Source organism: Tamandua tetradactyla, chromosome 5 (assembly GCF_023851605.1).
Source record: "Tamandua tetradactyla isolate mTamTet1 chromosome 5, mTamTet1.pri, whole genome shotgun sequence".
NCBI lineage: Eukaryota > Metazoa > Chordata > Mammalia > Pilosa > Myrmecophagidae > Tamandua > Tamandua tetradactyla.
This window is the reverse complement of record NC_135331.1, coordinates 58410445-58430781: the sequence shown is the minus strand read 5'-3', so window position 1 is coordinate 58430781 and position 20337 is coordinate 58410445. Positions and strand designations below refer to the sequence as shown.

The window sequence follows — 20337 nt, the reverse complement described above, 5'->3', positions numbered from 1 at the left end:
CCCTCCAATCCAATGATGGAGAAGGCATAAAGAAAAGAGAAACTTACAAACAGAGAAATAAAAGTCCAATTTCTTGAATCTCGTCACTAAGAGATTTTCAATCCTCAAAGTTAAAAAGAAAGAAAATTCTAAGGGTAAACATCATTCGTAATCCCTTTACAAGTTATCTTACTCTCCCTTTGACAACTACAAGCACAGTCATAACCAAAGCAATACTATAATCTGAACAATTAAGAACTGTTGAAGGAAGGGGGAAATGTCAGGAGCATTACAGTATAATTAACTTTACTTCAGCTAATAAGTCACCCTTGTTTGGAGAAACTAATGCAACATTCCAAAATTGGTGGCCTTCAGACCCTTAGTCTATAGGATGTTATTTGATGGGGCTTTTTTTTTGCCCAAGATAAGCCTGGTGTCAATGGATAAAACAAAATTAAACAATTCCTTTTCTACGGGAACATTAGACTATGCTAATGTACTTTATGAATCTTCAAAGAGGAGATATGAAATATATATTTCCCACATTTGTTTAACCACAGAGCCCACTCTTTTTCCAGTCACTCACAATTACAACTTACAGAGATAATTCTCCTCTGAATATATTTGGGAAATGCTATTCTAATATATACTGGTGAGAATCATTGAGATGATGCTTGTCAAAGCTGTCTGAGCAAGACCAGAAAGTTCACCTATTACCCCATTACCCACTCCCTGGCTGGACTCACCAAGATTTGCAAATGTGTAAATCTGCAGGTCTATATGCCTTCACTGAACAAATTCAATTGGGATTCAAAAAATTCCCTTTGCAAAAAAATGAAGCCACCAAATTATTAAATATTCACAGAGCTATTAAACATTCACACTGCAAGTGAATTCCTAAACCCCCACCTGCTCTAGCTGTTTTATCACTGAATAACTGAAAAATAATTTCTATAGAGATGATGATAATGAAGCCAAAGAATTTATTCTAATTAAATATTCTACTGTGAAGAAAAGGCCAAATTTGATATCAAAGAGGATTTGAATTTATTCTTGACTCTTTCAAGGACATTCAGTCCTTCTAAGCACAATAATTTGATGAATGGCTGGATGTTTGCTGTGATTGAACACTATCTTTATCAACTTTCATATTTTACTCAACACACAAGCCCATATAATGGAGGCTTTATGAGCAAACCTTCGCACACCCATTAAAGACTGATACACTTTAAAGATGTTTTGGCTAATCTTTACCACTCTTTTTGTGTATTCTCCCTGAATTAATCTTACATGAGGACTGTCCCATTCTGTTGGAAAATAAGCCTCCCAACAAAATCAGAAACTTTAAGAAAGACCTGTCCATCGTGGTATCTCAGTTCTTAGGTTCACACTCGCACAGAAAGAAATTACATCCATTTACAGGAGATATAGAAGATACATAGCAAGTCTATTCACTAACAAACTGCATTCGTATTTTCATGCAAACATTATTGATTATTTAAAAGGCAGGAGAAAGTGCTCTCAACATAACGCTAATTGAAAAAGTAGCTACAAAACTATATATTCCTGTGCTGTCAAATACATATGAATATTTTTAAAAAAAACAGAGATGCCTTGAAATATCGATAGTAATTAACTCTGGGTTATAGAATATTTTTCTCGCCTTTTTTTCTGTATTACTTTTATTATCATGGAAAAAATGATGAAAATTGCTTTTTTTTAAATAGCACTGCCCTATGTTACCTGACTTATTCCACTAAACCCAAACTGCACACAAGACACAAGTTTATGGTAACATTCCAGCAGTTTCCTCTGGATACAGAAGGAACCCAGTAAAAATGCTGTCATCCTCAGCACTGACATACACCCCATTCCAATCTTTTGAAACTTCCAGCCAGACCTGGTCCCCTGCACTTAATTTCAGGATGATGAGGAGAGAAGCCTGGTCTATTTCCTGACCATAGAGGGTTTCTCTGGACTTGAATTGCTTCTTATTCCGGGCCACCAGACTGATCCTAGCAGGTCGGCTCCTCACTGTGACATGGTAGGAAAAAGCATATGCCCCAGGAAAACTGCAGGTAAACTTCCCGGTGACCGGGCTGTAATGTCCCTGGTCGTTATAGAGAACCTTATCAAACCTGATAGGGACGCTGGGAGGTGGAAAAGGCTTTGATAAAGCAGCGCTGAAAGCGGACCGCGGGGCCCTGGCCATCTCTCCCTTGGAGCCTTTAAGGCCCCGGGATCCCTTCTTCCCGATAGAGCCTCGGACCCCTTTGCTCCCAGGCTCGCCCTTTGGCCCAGAAGGTCCCACAAGCCCGGGAGCACCTAACTCCCCTTTTTCTCCTTTCACCCCTGGCTCGCCCTTGACCCCAGGCAGGCCGGCTGAGCCGCTTCTGCCTTCGGTTCCAATATCTCCCTTGGTCCCCTTCTCGCCTTTCATTCCTTCCTCGCCCTTTTGCCCTTTGCCTCCCCTCTCCCCTGAGTCGCCACAGTAGCCTTTATCCCCAAGGTCCCCCTTTTCTCCCTTGGCCCCAGGCTCCCCGTGTAGGCCTGGTGAGCCCACAGCCCCTGGCTCTCCTTTATGTCCTTTGGTGCCATTCGCACACGCGTCCCCCTTGGAGCCTTTTTGTCCTTTCATTCCTGTCAGTCCAATGTTTCCTTTATCCCCCTTCGGTCCAAGTCCACCTGAAATGGAAAATTAAAATGCTTTTTTAAGGATCATATAGGCAGTAAACAATACGCTATTGCCACAGAGCTAAAAAAAAAAAAAAAAAAAAAGATACGAAACCTCCTGGGGGTGGGAGAAGACGTGGATCTTGCCTCAGCCTTGGCTGTGCCTAGGAGATTCTTATATTGAGCGATTTTACATTTCTGTCACATAGGAGGAAAAGGTAATTCTACCAAGAAGCAATAACTTATATTTAGGCCTCGTATATCTAGCTCTTTTTTTTTTAACTTTTAAGATAATAAACAATATGAGAACTGTAGTTGCCTATTGTAGTTCTTTCTTTCCCCCTTTGCAATTTGGCCCAATCAACATGTTCTCCTAAATCTCCAAACTGTCCAGTCAAACCCAAAATCTTATAGGCAAAGAAAGTAAGACCTAGAAAAATTCTGGGATGTTTTTCCCAAGGACAGTTAGAGGAGAACAATGCTCAGGACCCATTGTGTAGTCTCCAAACTCCTAAACCAGTGTCTAGTCAGCACACTGAGCTATTAGAAGAATAATTGTAATTTATATTTCTATCTTACCTTCCTGATAACTTTAAATACAAAAAGAAAATAAATAAGCGCTATACTGAACACATAGACTATGCAAAACAGATACAGTTTTTACTCTACCTTGTTCTGCAGGTTTCCCTGGATATCCTGGAATTCCATTTGTTCCTGGCTCCCCTCGTTCTCCTTTAAGTCCTACAATGACATCAACATCAACTTATTTTGCCACCTACAGTGTTTATGATATATCTAATAACACTTTTATAGCCGTGCCACATGACAATGTTTCCTTTACCAAAATGGTTTAATAGTAAAATAGTGTAGAAAAAGAATTCATTGACAGCCATTAAGAATATTTTATTCTAATTGATTCTAAGATTTTATTCTAAAAAGTTTTGGAGGCAAAGTCAATCCCCTCAAACAGAATTCTTCCTTTTTCTGGCTATTCCCATAGTTTTTTTTGTTTGGTTTTTTGTTTGTTTTTTGTATGGGCAGTGTGCTGGTTTGAAAGGAAGTATGCCCCCTAGAAAAGCCATGTTTTAATCAAAACTCCATTTCATAAAGGTAGAATAATCCCTATTCAATACTGTTTGTTTGAAACTGTAATCAGATCATCCCCCTGGAGATGTGATTTAGTCAAGAGTGGTTGTTAAACTGGATTAGGTGATGACATGTCTCCACCCATTTGGGTGGGTCTTGATTGGTTTATTGGAGTCCTATAAAAGAGGAAATGTTTTGGAGAATGAGAGATTCAGAGAGAGCAGAGCAGAACGACATAGCCATGAGAAGCAGAGTCCACAAGCCAGTGGCCTTTGGAGATGAAGAAGGAACATGCCTCCTGGGGAGCTTCATGAAACAGGAAGCCAGGAGAAGAAGCTAGCAGATGATGCCGTGCTCGCCATGTGCCCTTCCAGATGAGAGAGGAACCCTGACCATGTTCACCATGTACCTTTCCAGATGAGAGAGAAACTTTGACTGTGTTTACCATGTGCTTTCTCAAATGAGAGAGAAACTCTGAACTTCATTGGCCTTCTTGAACCAAGGTATCTTTCCCTGGATGCCTTAGATTGGACATTTCTATAGACTCATTTTAACTGGGACATTTTCTCGACCTTAGAACTGTAAACTAGCAAATCATTAATTCCCCCTTTTGAAAGCCATTCTGTTTCTGGTATATTGCCAGCAGCTAGCAAACTAGAACAGGCAGACTCTAGGAATCGAACCTGAGTCTCTGGCATGGCAGGCAAGAATTTTGCCACTGAGCTACCATTGTACTGCCCTGTTTCCATAACTTTTTAAACTTCTCATAGAACTCATGACATCTTGCCTTCTGTTATACATGTGTTTATATTTTTCCTATTATGAGTGTTGAATGACAGTTAAAATGTTTTCTTTATATGTCCTACAGTGACTGAGGAATAGTGTCATGCACCAAAGTTTAAACACAGAGCACAGTTGGCTAAACTAATCATAACAAAAATCTATCCCAAACAAAAATTGTCCTTGAAATAAAGCACCAAGGAAAAGTTCATTTTAATTTTGTATCAGAATATTCTTCATATACTAGGGCTAATTATACAATTGTGAAAAATCGTGACTGAAAAAAACTGAAAAACAAATCTTTCAGATACTTGCCATTTAACCATGAAATAATTTTTATATACGGCTTGGTCAAAAGTTCATCTTGTTACAGTGCAAGCACATCAGATATATTTTAATTATAAATGATAATAGTAATAATAATATTGATAATAACAGCTCTTATTGAGCATTTACTTTGCACCAGGCATTGTCCCAAGCTCTTAACATGATGAGTTATATTTAATCCAGCCATTTTTTATCTAATATTAGTACAATCTTTCATATCATAGAGAGGCTCATATAACAGAGTATGTTCCATCTATTGGAACATTTTTAATTTACCAAAGTTTATAGCACCTCGCTTCAAGAAAAGCACAGCAGATATTTTGCCACCACTTTTATCACAGAAGAAACTGAGGTATAAAAAATTTAAAACTTTGTACAGAGTCAAACACGACTGCACATAACTTGGATAGACATCAATTTGTCAGCTATATTATTTATGATAGATGTAACATCTTTGTTTCAGATTTACCAGGGAAAAAGAAATCCTGACTCAAACTGGAAGACATGAGACTAGACCCCCCCAAATTTCACAAGACCAATTAGGAAAATGCTACCTTGGACCACTCAGCTGAGTTTTCTAAGGAGCGAGTTCCTCCATTCCTGCTTCACACAAAATGAAATCTTAAAAAATTGAAAATTGACCCACAGGTCCTAAGGAAAATGTCTGAATGCCTTTTGAGAGAACCCAGATCTGAATGGAAGTGAGGGACAAATCCTATTTCTTCTTTATCAATCATTTAATGCTGACTTTCGCCTCACAGAATTATTCTGGTTCTCCAGTTATTTAACTGCTTACTTTCAATTGACTCATAGTAAATTGAATGATTAACCAGAATACAGTCATTCAACTTATATATTTTTTAATGCTCAATCTTAACCAATAGTCTACACTAAGTCTGGAAGAAAAAGGAAAGTAGAGTTCCCACTTTATAAAGAGAGACTGGCTGAATGAATTTCTGCTTTTGATCCTTCATCAAAGAATGTTCTTAAGAACTTTATCTTATGGTACTTTCCTGTATTTCTTCTACTTCCAGAAGTCTAGCTTCCAAAATTCATGAATCACTGGGGAGGTTCATCACTCATCTTTTATTTCACAGGGTTTTCTGCTAACATAATGCAGCCACAAAAGGATTAAATGTTTCCAAGAATGAAAATCGCATAACTGACATGTGTGAGTACCTCTCTCTTACCTTAGCATCTTTTTTTTGAGTAATTACTTCACTGAATGTTCTACCAGAAATGAGTGAGGCAGTTTCTGAATCATGTGGAGGATGATGAATAGATGTTATTAAGTCTTTTTGACATGTGACACTGCAGCTAAAACATTTAACTTAATGGATAGATGGTATTTCTACAAGCAGGCGATATTCACTGAGGAATTTCTAGATGTCCCAGCGAATCTGTAACCTTCCTTCCATACCTTTAAGCACTTGCAGAACCAGGGATTTCCCAATGCAGAAAGTTCTCTTTACTGGTATACCTATAGAATTACAGAATTTCTAAGCTGGAAAAAAGATCTAAGAAAGTATAACTATAAGTCTTCTTTGATAGTAAACAAGGTATAAATACACATCTAGCCTAGTCCCTTTATTTTCCAGGTGAGGTAAAGTTGTTGGTGCAAAGTCACTTGTTGTAAGCTTGATTTCCTCAATGTTCATTCAGGATTTTTTTCCAGCATTGGCACTGTCTCTGGTTTCAAGCAGACTCCCTCTCTAAAATGATTATTCTGGAGGGTTGCCTGTGCTAGTTAGGTCTATCTGGGACAAAATTAATTTACATGATGAGGAAATGCTCATGGATGAGGGTGGGGTTTATATGGGAAAGGAACCTTCTCCACACACTGTGGAGGGTCCTGTGGCTTCCAGTAACTGATCTGTAGAGTAGTTGATGACAGATGGAAAAGCTGTAGGACACCCTCTGTGTGTGTGTGTGTGTGTGTGTGTGTATCTGAGTGTATATATCTGTATGTGTGTGCGTATATGTGTGTGTGTGTGTGCGTGATATTGCCAGAGAAGTTTAAAATTTCCAGGTTGACTATTTATAAAGGTAACATTTTCATATGAAATACATCTGCTTTACCAAGTTTTTATAATTTTTTAGAATTCACCCACCTGAAAGCATTCAGTATTTACTTAGCAAGCTGGTTTCCTGAAAAATGATGCGGAACGCCCCTTGAGTTTTGACATGAAGTGACTACAATTACATACCTTTCTCTCCTTTCTGACCTTTTGGGCCTTGGGGCCCAGCGACTCCCGGTGCCCCTGGAATCCCCATGCCACCAGCCTCTCCCTTAGGGCCTGGAAATGGGATTTTAAGAAGCATCAGCATGGAAAAGTGCTCTTTTGAAATATGTTATTCAGGAGGAAAAGGCAACAGTCATTTTATTGCTCTCATTTTATTGACAGTAACTGTCAATGTCCTAATGATAAAATCTGCATGAGAATAAACTATTACCTAGTTCTCAGGACAATATCTTTGTCTAATTTGCAATTTTGTACTACCAGAATAGATAAATTGAGTTCATTAGTACTTGTCACTGGATTCATGGCAGTGATCAAACGATTCAGGGAAGCCGCACTGTATTAAATAACAAGAACAAAATGATTATCTGACTCTTAACCTCATGTGGCCCACACTTTCCAATTGGAAGTAAAAACACAATACCTAGCACTTTTGGATTGCCCATTGATTCAAGAACTACTTCTGAGACCTTCTGTGCACCAAGTTCCCTGCTAAGTGTTAGAAATGCAGCCATCAGCAATTCTGGCAGTCCCTACCCTCTCATGGAACTGAGAGTCCATAAAACATAAACACTGAGCCAAAAACCATACAAATAGAAATTGCTAAGTGTAGTTAGTGATATAAAGAAGAGTGGGAACATCCCATAGTAGACCTGACATAACCTAATTTATATTTATGGGATGAGAAAAGAACTCCCTGAGGCAATGTCATTACATTAAGCTAAGACCCAATGAATCAACTAGGAGTTATCTAGGCAAAAAGTAAGGAGACAGGGAAAGCAAGGGTAGAAAAGATCATCCATCTTCAAGGAACTAGAAGAAGAGCTCTGTGGATGGGGCTACTGATCAAAAATGAAAAGAGACAGAGAGGCAGTCAAGAGTCAGGTCACACAGGTCTCAGACTTCATTCAGTGTCCTTGATTCTGCAGAAAATCACATCCTTTGCACTTACTTACCTGGGCCACACAGGGACCCCAAACCTAGGATATTTGTCCTTCCTACAACTGCAGCTCCATCCAAGGCATAGGCATTGTTTCCCAGTTCCTGCAGCAATCCTTGATTGGAGGAATTTATGCCCAGATTCTTGGAAAATTAACCAAGTAGATGAGTGCCCTCAATGAAATTAAAATAATTCATCATAATTTCAGTTCAATTATTATACTTGAGATGGACAGAATGGAAAAAATACATTCAACAGAACTCCTCTGCAGTAGGACATCATATTTGTTTTAAAGAAACACTTAAATAAATCACTCACAATGGAGATTAAAGTCAAATGTAGGCTCAAATAATGAAAGGTGATTTTTAAATTCTCTCTAAAAAGGAATTCAGGGAGGAGAGAAATAGAGAAAGAACTGATTGAGGGGGAGGGGGGCAGCATGCCAAGCAAGATGTTAACTATATTTCTCTGTGCAATGGCTCTCCTTCCTTATAACCCCCCAAAGTTTCATGTTGATATACTTTTGAGAGAAAAAATGAAGGAACTATGCCCAGATTGGCACAGGATATAATCAGCAGCTGCATTCAAGCTCCCATGGGATAAGGATGCAGTCCCTCATATCTAGGAAAGATGTTCATCTAGGTTAGATTGCATAAGGCAGAATATAATGGGAAAAACAATGGCATGAAAACACAGAGTTTAGGATTTTTTTATTGTAATAACTTGTATATAACATAAAATTTTCCATTTTAACCATTTTTAAGTGTACCATTCTGTGGTGATAACCTTTGCAGTATTGTTCTACCACCACCACCATATATTGTCAAGCTTTTCATCACTCCAAACAAAGATCTATAACCATTAAGTACAAACTCCCATTCCTCCCTACCCCCCGCTCCTGCTAACCTGTGATCCTTATGTTGTCTCTGTGAATGTGCTTATTCTAGATATTTCATTAAAGTGGAAGCTTTTGTGTCTGGCTTATTTCATTTAGCATAATGTTTTCAAGGTTCATTCATGGTGTAGCATGTATCAGAATTTCATTTCATTTTATGTCTGAATAATATTGAACTGTACAAATATAACACATTTCTAAATCAATTCAGTGTGAGTTGCTTTCTTTTTGGCTATTGTTGATAATACTGCTATGAACATTGGTGTACAATAATCTGAGTCCCTGCTTTCAATTCTTTGGGGTATAAACCTAGGAGTGAAATTTCTAGGTCAAATGGAATTCTATATTTTAAGTTTGAAGAACCACCAAATGGTTTTCCATGGTGGCTACAACATTTTACATACCCACCAACAATGTAAGGGGGTTCTTACTTCTTATTTTTCAATTTTTTAAATAATAGCCATTCTAAGCATGCGCAGGTGGTTCAGTAGTAGGATGCTCGCCTTTCATGCAGGAGACCTGGGTTTGATTCCTGTATGTGCACCCGAAATAATAATAATAATAATAATAATAATAATAATAATAATAGCCATTCTAGTCGGTGTGAGGGAATATCTCATTGTGGTTTTGATTTGCATTTCCTAATGGGGAATGATGTTGAGTATCTTTTCATGGGCTTATTGGCCATTTGTATGTCTTTTTTGAAGTAATGTCTATTCACGTCTTCAGCCTAGTTTTGCACTGAGTCATTCAGAAGCCTTTCTCATTTTTTTCTGTGCATTTTCTCCAATATTTTCTTTGTGGTTACCGTGGGGCTTAAGTTTAATATCCTAAATCTGTAATAATCTCATGTAGTTTGATACCAAGTTAATTTCAACAGCATGCACACGTTATTTTCCTATACTCCCAATCCATGCATCTTTATGTAGTTCTTGTCGTAAAACTACATATTTATACATTATAAGAAAAGAGTCATTGATTAATCACTACTTTTATACATTTATACAAAGGTGGTGCTTCAAACCAAAAATACAATAGTTCTGGCTTCTATATTTACCATTATTGCTACCTTTACCAGATATCTTCATTTCTTCATGCTACTTGCATATATTCTACAGCGTCCTTTCCTTTCAACCCATTGAACAACTTAAAGCATTTCTTGTAGTGCCAGTCTACTGGTGACAAACTCCCTCAGCTTTTATTTGTCTGGAAATGTCTTCATCTCAACTTTATTTTTAAAAAATATTTTTTGCCAGATATAGATCCTTGGTTTGCAATTTTTTGTTTTCAGCACTTTAAATGTGTCATCCCACTGCATTCTTGCTTCCATGGTTTCCCATGAGAAATAGGCACTTAATCTAATTGAAGCTCCCTTGTATGTGATGCATTGCTTCTCCCTTGCAGCTTTCAGAATTCTCTCTTTTTCTTTGAACATTTTGATTATCATATTTCTTGGTGTGTGATTATTTGGGTTTATCCTATTTGGAATTCAATGAGTATCTTGGACATGTACATTCATGTCTTTCGTTAAATTGGGGAAGTCTTCAGCAATTTTTACTTAGAATATTCTTTCTGCTCTTTTCTTTCTTCTTCTGGGATTCCCACAATGCATATATTGGTATACTTGAGGGTGTCTCACAGTTCTCTCAGGCTCTGTTCACTTTCTTCTTTCTTTTTTTCTTTCTGCCTCTGAGAGTGAGTAATTTCAATTGTTTTATCTTCAGTTTCAGTGATCATTTCTTTTCCAGAGTCAATCTGCTATTGAAGTCTTTTAGAGAATTTTTTTTTTCTGTTACTGTGATCTTCAGTTCAGCTTGGATCCTTTTTATGATTTCTAGTTCTTTATTGATCCACTCCTTGTGTTATCTATCATTTTCCTGATTTTCTTTAATTCTTTGTCCATGTTTTCCTCTAGCTCTATGAGAACATTTTTTTAAGTCTTTTTCTGGTATTCCAAGCTCTGGTCCTCCTCATTGATAGTTTCTAATTATTTATTCTGCTCCTTTGCAAAAGCCATCATTTCCTATTTGTTTGTATGTTTTGTGATCTATTGTTGCAACCTGGACCTTTTGATATTTTAATGTGCTATCTCTGAAATTTAGTTGTCCATCTTTCCCTTAAATATGTATCCAGCTCATGTTATGACAGAGATTTTCTTGACTGCCAAGTTCAGCAGTTGCCGTTACTGGAACACTTAACCTGTTTTCTGGAGTTTAAATAAAAATAGTTCTGCCAGTTCTTGTTTGTTGTGTACAGCTTTTCTGGGAGAATGCAGCCCTGGAGTGGCTCAGTCTACCACTTACACTTAATGACTCTAAGCACTCTCTATTGTTTTCCTATTCTCTATTTTCCTTATCTCTGCTCTAATCTTTACTATTTCCTTCCTTCTGCTAACTTCTGGTTCAGTTTGTTCTTTTTTATCCACTTCCTCTAGTGTGACTTATCTCTGCTCTAATCTTTACTATTTCCTTCCTTCTGCTAACTTCTGGTTCAGTTTGTTCTTTTTTATCCACTTCCTCTAGTGTGACTTATCTCTGCTCTAATCTTTACTATTTCCTTCCTTCTGCTAACTTCTGGTTCAGTTTGTTCTTTTTTATCCACTTCCTCTAGTGTGAAGTCAGATTTTTGATTTGTGATCTTCTTTTTTAATGTTGGCATTTATGGCTATAAATTTTCCTCTCAGCACTGCCTTTGCTGCATCCCATAAGTTACAGGATGTTGTTTTTCCTTTTCACTCATCTCTAAGTAATTCTTAAATTCCCCTGTGATTTCTTCTTTGACCCATTGTCATGGTTAGGGACAGGTGTCAACTTGGCCAAGTTGTGGTACCTGATTGGGCAAGTGCTGGCCTGCCTGTTGCAATGAGGACATTTCATAGGATTAGGTCATGATCACGTCAGCTACATCCACAGCTGATTCCATTTGTAGTCAGCCAAAGGGGAGTGTCTTCTGCAATTTGTGATGCTAAATGCAATCATGGGAAGCCTTTTAAGGAGGACTCAGAGGAAACAGGTTCCATTCCTGCTTTTGCTGGTGTGCCTCTCCTGTGGAGTTCATCCAGGCCATCCATCGGAGTCATCGGCTTCGCAGACTGCCCTGTGGATTTTGGACTCTGCGTTCCTACGGTCACGTGAGACACTTTCATAAATTTTCTATTTACAAGTGTTCCCTGTTGATTCTGTTTCTCTAGAGAACCTTAACTAATACACCCATTTGTTGTTTAATAATGTATTGCTTAATTTCTACATATTTGTGAATTTTCTAGTTTTTCCTCTATCATTAATTTCCATTTCATTCCAGTGCGATTTCAATCTTTTTTTAATTTTTTAAGATTTGATTTGTAGCCTAACATATAGTCTATCCTGAAAAATGATACATGTGCACTTAAGAAGAATATATATTGTTGGGTGAAATATTCTATAAACGTCTGTTAGGTATAATTGGCTTATACTGTTGCTCAAGTTCTCTGTTTCCTTATTGATCTTCTGTCTAAATATTTCAATTATTGGAAGAGGGTTATTAAAGTCTCCAGCTATTATTGTAGAACTATCTATTTATCCATTAAAGTCTGTCAATTTTTGCTTCATTTATCTTGGGTCTCTGTTTTTAGGTATGTACATTTATAATTTTTATATCTTCTTTTTGGGTTGGATTTTTGATCATTACATAATGTCCTTTGTCATATAGCTTGTGCATAATGTCCTTTTCTGTTTAAAGTCCATTTCATTTGATAATAATAAAGCCACTCTATCTCTTTTAGTTATTTCTATTTATGTGGAATATCTTTTCCCATCCTTTTACATTCAACTTCTTCGTAACTAAAGTTAGTCTCTCATAGGCAGCATATAGAGGTATCATTTTTTCCTTAAATCTTCTAATCTGCCTTTTAATAAGAGGGTTTGAACAATTTACATTCAGGATGATAACTGATAAGGGAGGATTTACTTCTGTCATTTATCTGTTTGTTTTCTGCATGTCATATATTTTTGTGCCTCAATCGCTCAACTATGACCTTTTTAATTTAGTTAATTTTTTTTATTTGAACCACTTGATTTCCTTCTACTTTCTTTTTCTCTATATATTTTACTTATTTCCCTAATTGTTACCTTTACAATTACAATTAACATCTTAAGCTAATGACAATCTAGTTTGAATAATACCAACTCAATTTCAGTAGAATACAAATCATCTATTCTTATATATCTCCATCTTTCTCCCTTTATAATGTTATCATCTCAGGTTACACCTTGTAAATTATATGCCCATTAATATAGATTTTAATTTGTGTTTTACAATGTAACCTTTTTTTTTAATTTTTTTATTAATCAAAAAAAAGAAAAGAAATTAACACAACATTTAGAAATCATTCCATTCTACAAATGCACTCAGTAATTCTTAGTATCATCACCTAGATGTATGATCATCATTTCTTAGTACATTTGCATCGATTTAGGAAAAGAACTAGCAAAACAGCAGAAAAAAATATAGAATGTTAATATAGAGAAGAGAATTAAAATAATAATACTAATAATATATATATATATAAAAAGGAAAAAGAAAAAAAACAAAAACAAAAGATACAAACACACAAACAAACAAACAAAAAACCATATTTCAGGTGCAGCTTCATTCAGTGTTCCAACATAGTTACATTACACTTAGGTATTATTGTGCTGTCCATTTTTGAGTTTTTGTATCTAGTCCTGTTGCACAGTCTGTATCCCTTCAGCTCCAATTACCCATTATCTTACCCTGTTTCTAACTCCTGCTGGTCTCTGTTACCAATGATATATTCCAAGCTGATTCTCAAATGTCGGTTCACATCAGTGGGAGCTTACAGTATTTGTCCTTTAGTTTTGGGCTAGACTCACTCAGCATAATGTTCTCTAGGTCCATCCATGTTATTACATGCTTCATAAGTTTAGTCTGTCTTAAAGCTGCATAATATTCCATCGTAGGTATACGCCACAGTTTGTTTAGCCACTCGTCTGTTGATGAACATTTTGGCTGTTTCCATCTCTTTGCAATTGTAGATAATGCTGCTATAAACACTGGTGTGCAAATGTCCGTCTGTGTCTTTGCCCTTAAGTCCCTTGAGTAGATACCTAGCAGTGGTATTGCTGGGTCGTAATCCATTCTGCCATTCTATGTCTTTTGATTGGGAAATTCAGTTCATTAACTTTTAGTATTATTACTGTTTGGATAATATTTTCCTCTACCATTTTGGCTTTTGTATTATATATATCATATCTGATTTTCCTTCTTTCTACACTTTACTCCATACCTCTCTCTTCTGTCTTTTCGTATCTGATTCTAGTGCTCCCTTTAGTATTTCTTGCAGAGCTGGTCTCTTGGTCACAAATTCTCTCAGTGACTTTTTGTCTATAAATGTTTTAATTTCTCCTTCATTTTTGAAGGACAATTTTGCTGGATATAGGAGTCTTGGTTGGCAGTTTTTCTCTTTTAGTAATTTAAATATATCATCCCACTGTCTTCTAGCTTCCATGGTTTCTGCTGAGAAATCTACACATAGTCTTATTGGGTTTCCCTTGTATGTGACAGATTGTTTTTCTCTTGCTGCTTTCAAGATCCTCTCTTTCTCTTTGACCTCTGACATTCTAACTAGTAAGTGTCTTGGAGAACACCTATTTGGGTCTATTCTCTTTGGGGTGCGCTGCACTTCTTGGATCTGCAAATTTAGGTCTTTCATAAGAGTTGGGAAATTTTCAGTGATAATTTCTTCCATTAGTTTTTCTCCTCCTTTTCCCTTCTCTTCTCCTTCTGGGACACCCACAACACGTATATTTGTGCGCTTCATATTGTCATTCAGTTCCCTGATCCCCTGCTCAAGTTTTTCCATTCTTTTCCCTATAGTTTCTGTTTCTTTTTGGGATTCAGATGTTCCATCCTCCAGTTCACTAATTGTAGCTTCTGTCTCTTTAGATCTACCATTGTAGGTATCCATTGTTTTTTCCATTTTTTCTTCTTTGTCCTTCACTCCCATAAGTTCTGTGATTTGTTTTTTCAGATTTTCTATTTCTTCTTTTTGTTCAGCCCATGTCTTCTTCATGTCCTCCCTCAATTTATTGATTTGGTTTTTGAAGAATTTTTCCATTTCTGTTCGTATATTCAGCATTAGTTGTCTCAGCTCCTGTATCTCATTTGAACTATTGATTTGTTCCTTTGACTGGGCCATATCTTCAATTTTCCGAGCGTCATCCATTATTTTCTGCTGGTGTCTGGGCATTTGATCAGATTTCCCTGGGTGTGTTACCCAGCTGGTTGAAAGCTTTTTCTGTGAAATCTCTGGGCTCTGTTTTTCTTTTCCTGCCCAGTAGGTGGCGCTCGTGGCACTCGTCTGTCTGCACCGCAGTCGGCCCGGGAAACCGCGCGTGGAGGTGGGGGTCGCTGGCCGCCGCGGCTTGGGAGAGTGACGGTCCTAATTGCCCAGCTGGCCGGAAACGCCAAGCGTGACGGGAGGGCCCCGCTATCCAACGTTCCCAGTCAGACTGGGGAGCCACGTGCGTGGAGGGGACCCCAGTCGCCAGCCGCCCGGCCAGGAAAATGCACGCCTCTCGGGTATCTCACCGCAGCAGATTCTCCCTGCCCGTTCAGCTGTTCCAGAATGGGGTACGCTGTGTTTTTGGTCTCTGTCGTGACTCCGGGAGCTGTTTCGTATTGTTTCTGTTTCTTTAGTTGCTTTTCTGGAGGAGGAACTAAGACCCGCGCATCTTACTAAGCCGCCATCTTCTCCGGAAGTCCTCTACAATGTAACCTTTTAATTCCTATTGGGTAGGGAGAGCAGTTACAAATCAAGAGTACAAATTAAAGGATTTTATATTGACTTATGTAGTTACTTTACCAATGCTCTTTTTTTAACTACTTATTTTTATTGATATATATCATATATCCACATACCAAGCAGTCATCCAAAGTGTACGATCAGTCATTTACAATATTGTCATATAGTTGTGCATTTATCATCACAATCAACTTTTTTTTTCTTTTATACCAATGCTCTTTAATTCTTTCTATGGTTTTGAGATATTATCTAGCACCCTTTTATTTCAACCTGAAGGACTATCTTTGGCATTTTTGGTAAGACAGGTCTTCTAGAAATGAATTTCTTCAGCTTTTTTCTTATCTATAGGTGTCTTAATTTCTCTTTCATTCTTGAAGGATAATTTTGCCAGGTATAGAATTATTCTTTGACATTTTTTCTTGAAGAAATTTAAATATGCCATCACATTTTCTTCTGGCCTACCTGATTTTGGATGAGAAATCAGCTATTAATTATTGAGAATGGCTTGTGCATGATATGTCACTCCTCTTTTGCCATTTTCAAAATTCTTTCTTGTCTTTGGATTTCCACAATTTTCTTATAATATATCTGTGTATGTCTCTTTGAGTCTATCCTGTTTGGAGGTCACTGAGCTTTTTGGGTATGTATATTGCTGTCTTTCCTCAGATTTGAGAAGTTTGGGGTCACTGTTTCCACAAATACTTCTTCTGCCTCTTTCTTTTTCTCTTCCCTTCTGGAACTCTTGTGATGCATATGTTGGTTTACTTGGTGGTACATCCAGAAGTCCTTCAGGAGCTGTTCATCTTCCTTCATTCTTTTTTCTTTCAACTCCTCAACTGGATAACTTCAGTTATCTTGTATTCAGGTTCTCAGACCCTTTCTTGTTCCTGCCAAAATGTGCTATCAAATTTCATTTGTTTTTCATTTCAATTATTGTAATTTTAAGCTCCAGAATTTCTGTACAGTTCCTTTTTATAATTTCTCTTTATTTTGTTCATTAAATGTTTTCCTCTTTCTCTTTAGTTCCTTATCTATGGCTTTCTTTAGCTCTTTGAATGTATTTAAAACAGTTTATTTAATATCTTTGACTAATAGCTCCAATGTATCAGCTTCCTCTTGGATGGTTTCTATCAAATTCTTTTTTTCCAGAGAATGGTCTGTACTTTCCTGTTTTGTAACTTTTACTGAGAACTGGACATTCTAAGTATTATGTTGTTGCAATTTTGTAATCTAATTATCTCACTCCTCTGGGATTGTTGGGGTTTTTCTTGTTGAGGGCTGGAACCATCCATTTATGATTTTTCCAAGGCTTTTTTGCTCCTAAACAGGAAAAAAAAAAGGAGAGAAAACATTGCCTCTTTAAGGGTCCTCTGCTGCTTCTGACTGTGAAACTGCGGGAAGTGGCCACCCTCCATTCTGGCCTTCCAGCAGTCAAAAGAAGTAATCAGCCATCACTCCAAAAGCTCTTCGGTTTTAGGGGACCAGGCCCTTATTGCCCACCCTGGCACCAGCAAGCTGTATCAGGGACTTGGACTACAGTCCTCACAGCTGCCTTACACATGGTTGGTTGATGGAGATGGTAACCACTACATAGATAGGAAAGTTCATGGAAATTTTCCAGCCTCTTCATCCATCTCTTCCTTGGATCCTGCAAGTTTTCACTACACTTCAGAGTTCAAGTAGTTGGTTCAGATAGTTCCTCCCCATTCTATAGCCGTTTTGGTGACTGGATTGATTTCTGGAGCTTTGTACTCTGCTATCTTCCCATAATCCCAAAAAGCAGTGTTTTTCAAAACGCTGGCAAATCAGAACAAATATCTCTCGATGGATCTCAAAAACAGGATCTTGTCATATTAGGCTCATAATATTCCACAAGATAGGACCAGAAACTTATTACAGGTAGTTGCAAAAGTAAATATAATTTTGGGGCATGTACTCCATGCCTGGCACCCAATCCCTTATATGTATTATTTCATTCAATTCTCCTGACAACTCCATGAAGTTGATATCATTTTTAATTCATTTTATATTTTGGAAACTGAGACTTAAAGAAGTAGCAATGCTTCAGTAAGGTAGGATCATGAGAGACTCAAAACTTTGAGTGTTTAAGCTCTATGCTATATGGCACAGCATAGGCTAATAACTTGGCACTCTTTCGATACATCTGTCTCATGTATTTAGAGAAGAGGCTGAGCCCTGAAAACAGCACAATTGAATCCACCACTGGGTAATCCCACAATCCTTAGAAAGTAGTTTAGCAAGCAACTGTGTTTACTTGGCCATGCCCTTTGAAGTTTACATCTCCCACCCCAAGCAATCTGCCAGCGAGATATGGCACACTCTTAAGAGAAGGTTTGGTAAATTTAATTACCTCAATCTTATTACACTTCCAATTTTTATTTGAGGGGCTTCCGCATGGAAGGTGAGCATTCCAACTAAATTTTGGTACCCCTGAAATCTTGGTGCCCCAGGCCACTGTATCACTCTTCTACTCTGCATAAATATTCAGCTCATTTCCCAACAGGTCCCTATAACAAGATGGAATAAGTGAAAAGTTTAATGAGCATTTATAGTTACTGATTTTATAAATTTAAATTCTTCAAGTGAGACACAACAAAATTTTTTTCAAGGAATAGTAAATTTGAAATTGACATTCTGATCTTAACTTTATCTTGAATTCTCAAAAGCATGTTAAAGCTAAAATTTATTGCAAAAAAAAATGAGAGTACAAACATTATGCCTATATTAAAGATATTTGAAATTTTGAATTATGTAATTATGGCTTTTAATGGAGACTATTACTGGGCAAGGATTCAATGTTGCCTCAGAATTTTAATTTAAGTAACAAACAGAATCACACGCTTTATTCTCCACCTTCCACGTGTTCCATTTCTAATCACAATTCAAACAGCATTCCAAAAATCCATCAGTCAGCACACATTCTTACCAGACAACAGAAATTTCATTTATTCTTTAAGATTAGTCATTCATGAAAAAAAGTGTAAGGGTCGTAAATATGTACAGCTTTAAGAACTACAGCACCAGTGCCAGGGCTGGTTAGCTTTGGTCTTTGCTCTAATTCTCTATAATGATGCAAACACTTTCTATCTGCCTGCCCAATACAGTAGTCACAGAACACATGTGGCTATTAAGCACTTGAAATGTTGCAAGTGTGATTTATAAACTGAATTTTAATGTTATTTAGTGTTAATTTTAATACTAATGTTTACTCATTTGGCTGTATCCTGGTTGGAAAGGATTATGTACCTTAGAAAAGCCATGTTTTAATCCTGAGTCAATCTTTCTTTTAATCCCTATTCAATAATGTAGGTTGGCATCTGCTGATTAGATTATCTCCATGGAGGTGTGATGCCCAATTGTGGGTATTAACCTTGATTAGATGGCCATGTGGCTTCACCCATTCCAGGTGGATTGTGATAAGTTTTACTGGAATCCTTTAAAAGAGGAAGCATTTTGGGGAAAACCATAACAGAGTTGCAAGATCCAACAGAGCGACAAGAACCAGGAGAGCCCAAGCAGCCAGAAACCTTTGGAGATGAAGAAGGAAAACGTCCCCAGAGGTGCTTCAGGAAGCAAGAAGCCTGGAGAGAAAGTTAGCAGGTAACTTAATAAATTTCCCTTATAAAAGCCGTTCCATTTCTGGTGTATCACATTCCAGCAGCTTGCAAATTTGAACAGCTAGTGACTCCTATACTGGATAACACAGCGTCATTTGCATCTGTTAGCACAACGTTACAGCTAGGTCTGTCATCATTTGAATGACAATGCAGAAACCCTTTCCCCTCTCAACCCACACCTCAGCCCTAGAGAGGTACAAGTGAAAAATATAGTTTTCTATTTTTTCAAATACCTGATTTTCCAGTCTCTCCAGGTGCTCCTTTCTGCCCTGGTAGAAGTGAACAACAATCACAGCAGTTCAAAAAAAAATCAGCTGAATCAAGGGTAAGATTTTCAAAGGGGAAAAGAGTAGCAGTACCAAAGGCAGAATTCAAGCCAGAGGGTTCCAAGGTTGGTTCTGCCATTTCAGCCATTTCACCGAAGGGGATCTCTTCTTCCAGAAGTGGGCCACTGGATGGCTTTAGTTCCTTTGGAATCTCTTTTCCTTCAGATTTCTTTGTAAACTTAACATACGGTGTGGTCTTCGCTATTGCATCCATACCAGCAATAGCCAAAATAATTAAAATGACACAAAGACAAGAAAGCATCCACATATTTGAGTCTGGGAGAAAGATAAAATGGGAATACATATATATACATATACATATTACACGAGGCCCAAATGAAAAGTCTAAGTGATATAAATGTGTACATATATGGGGCAAATATGCATCTACATACATGAACCACAAGGAATGAACAGTATGCATCATAAAAATGTCTGTGATATAAATATATACATATATGAAGCATATATTCATATACATATATGAACCATAAAAAATGAACATGCATAATTTTTTAAATGACATATTTTATGTGTAAATGTATTCTTGAATATTTTAAGTATTTATTATAAGGAATATCTTGCTTCAATTTCCCTTTCTGGTTGTTTTCCCAGTGTTACATGTTCTAAATTAGTGTTCTCAGTCATTCA

General features: G+C 37.2%; 1 protein-coding gene across 1 annotated transcript; it reads right to left on the bottom strand.

Annotated features, from left to right (window-relative positions):
* Window positions 1–1765: 1765 nt before the first annotated feature.
* On the bottom strand, window positions 1766–19954 carry OTOL1 (otolin 1). The gene is made up of 4 exons (XM_077159151.1): window positions 19594–19954; window positions 7053–7142; window positions 3322–3393; window positions 1766–2664 (listed from the first exon to the last, which is right to left on the bottom strand). Exons 1-4 carry the CDS (start codon window positions 19952–19954, stop codon window positions 1766–1768), a joined length of 1422 nt encoding a protein of 473 aa, XP_077015266.1.
* Between the last annotated feature and the right edge of the window lie 383 nt (window positions 19955–20337).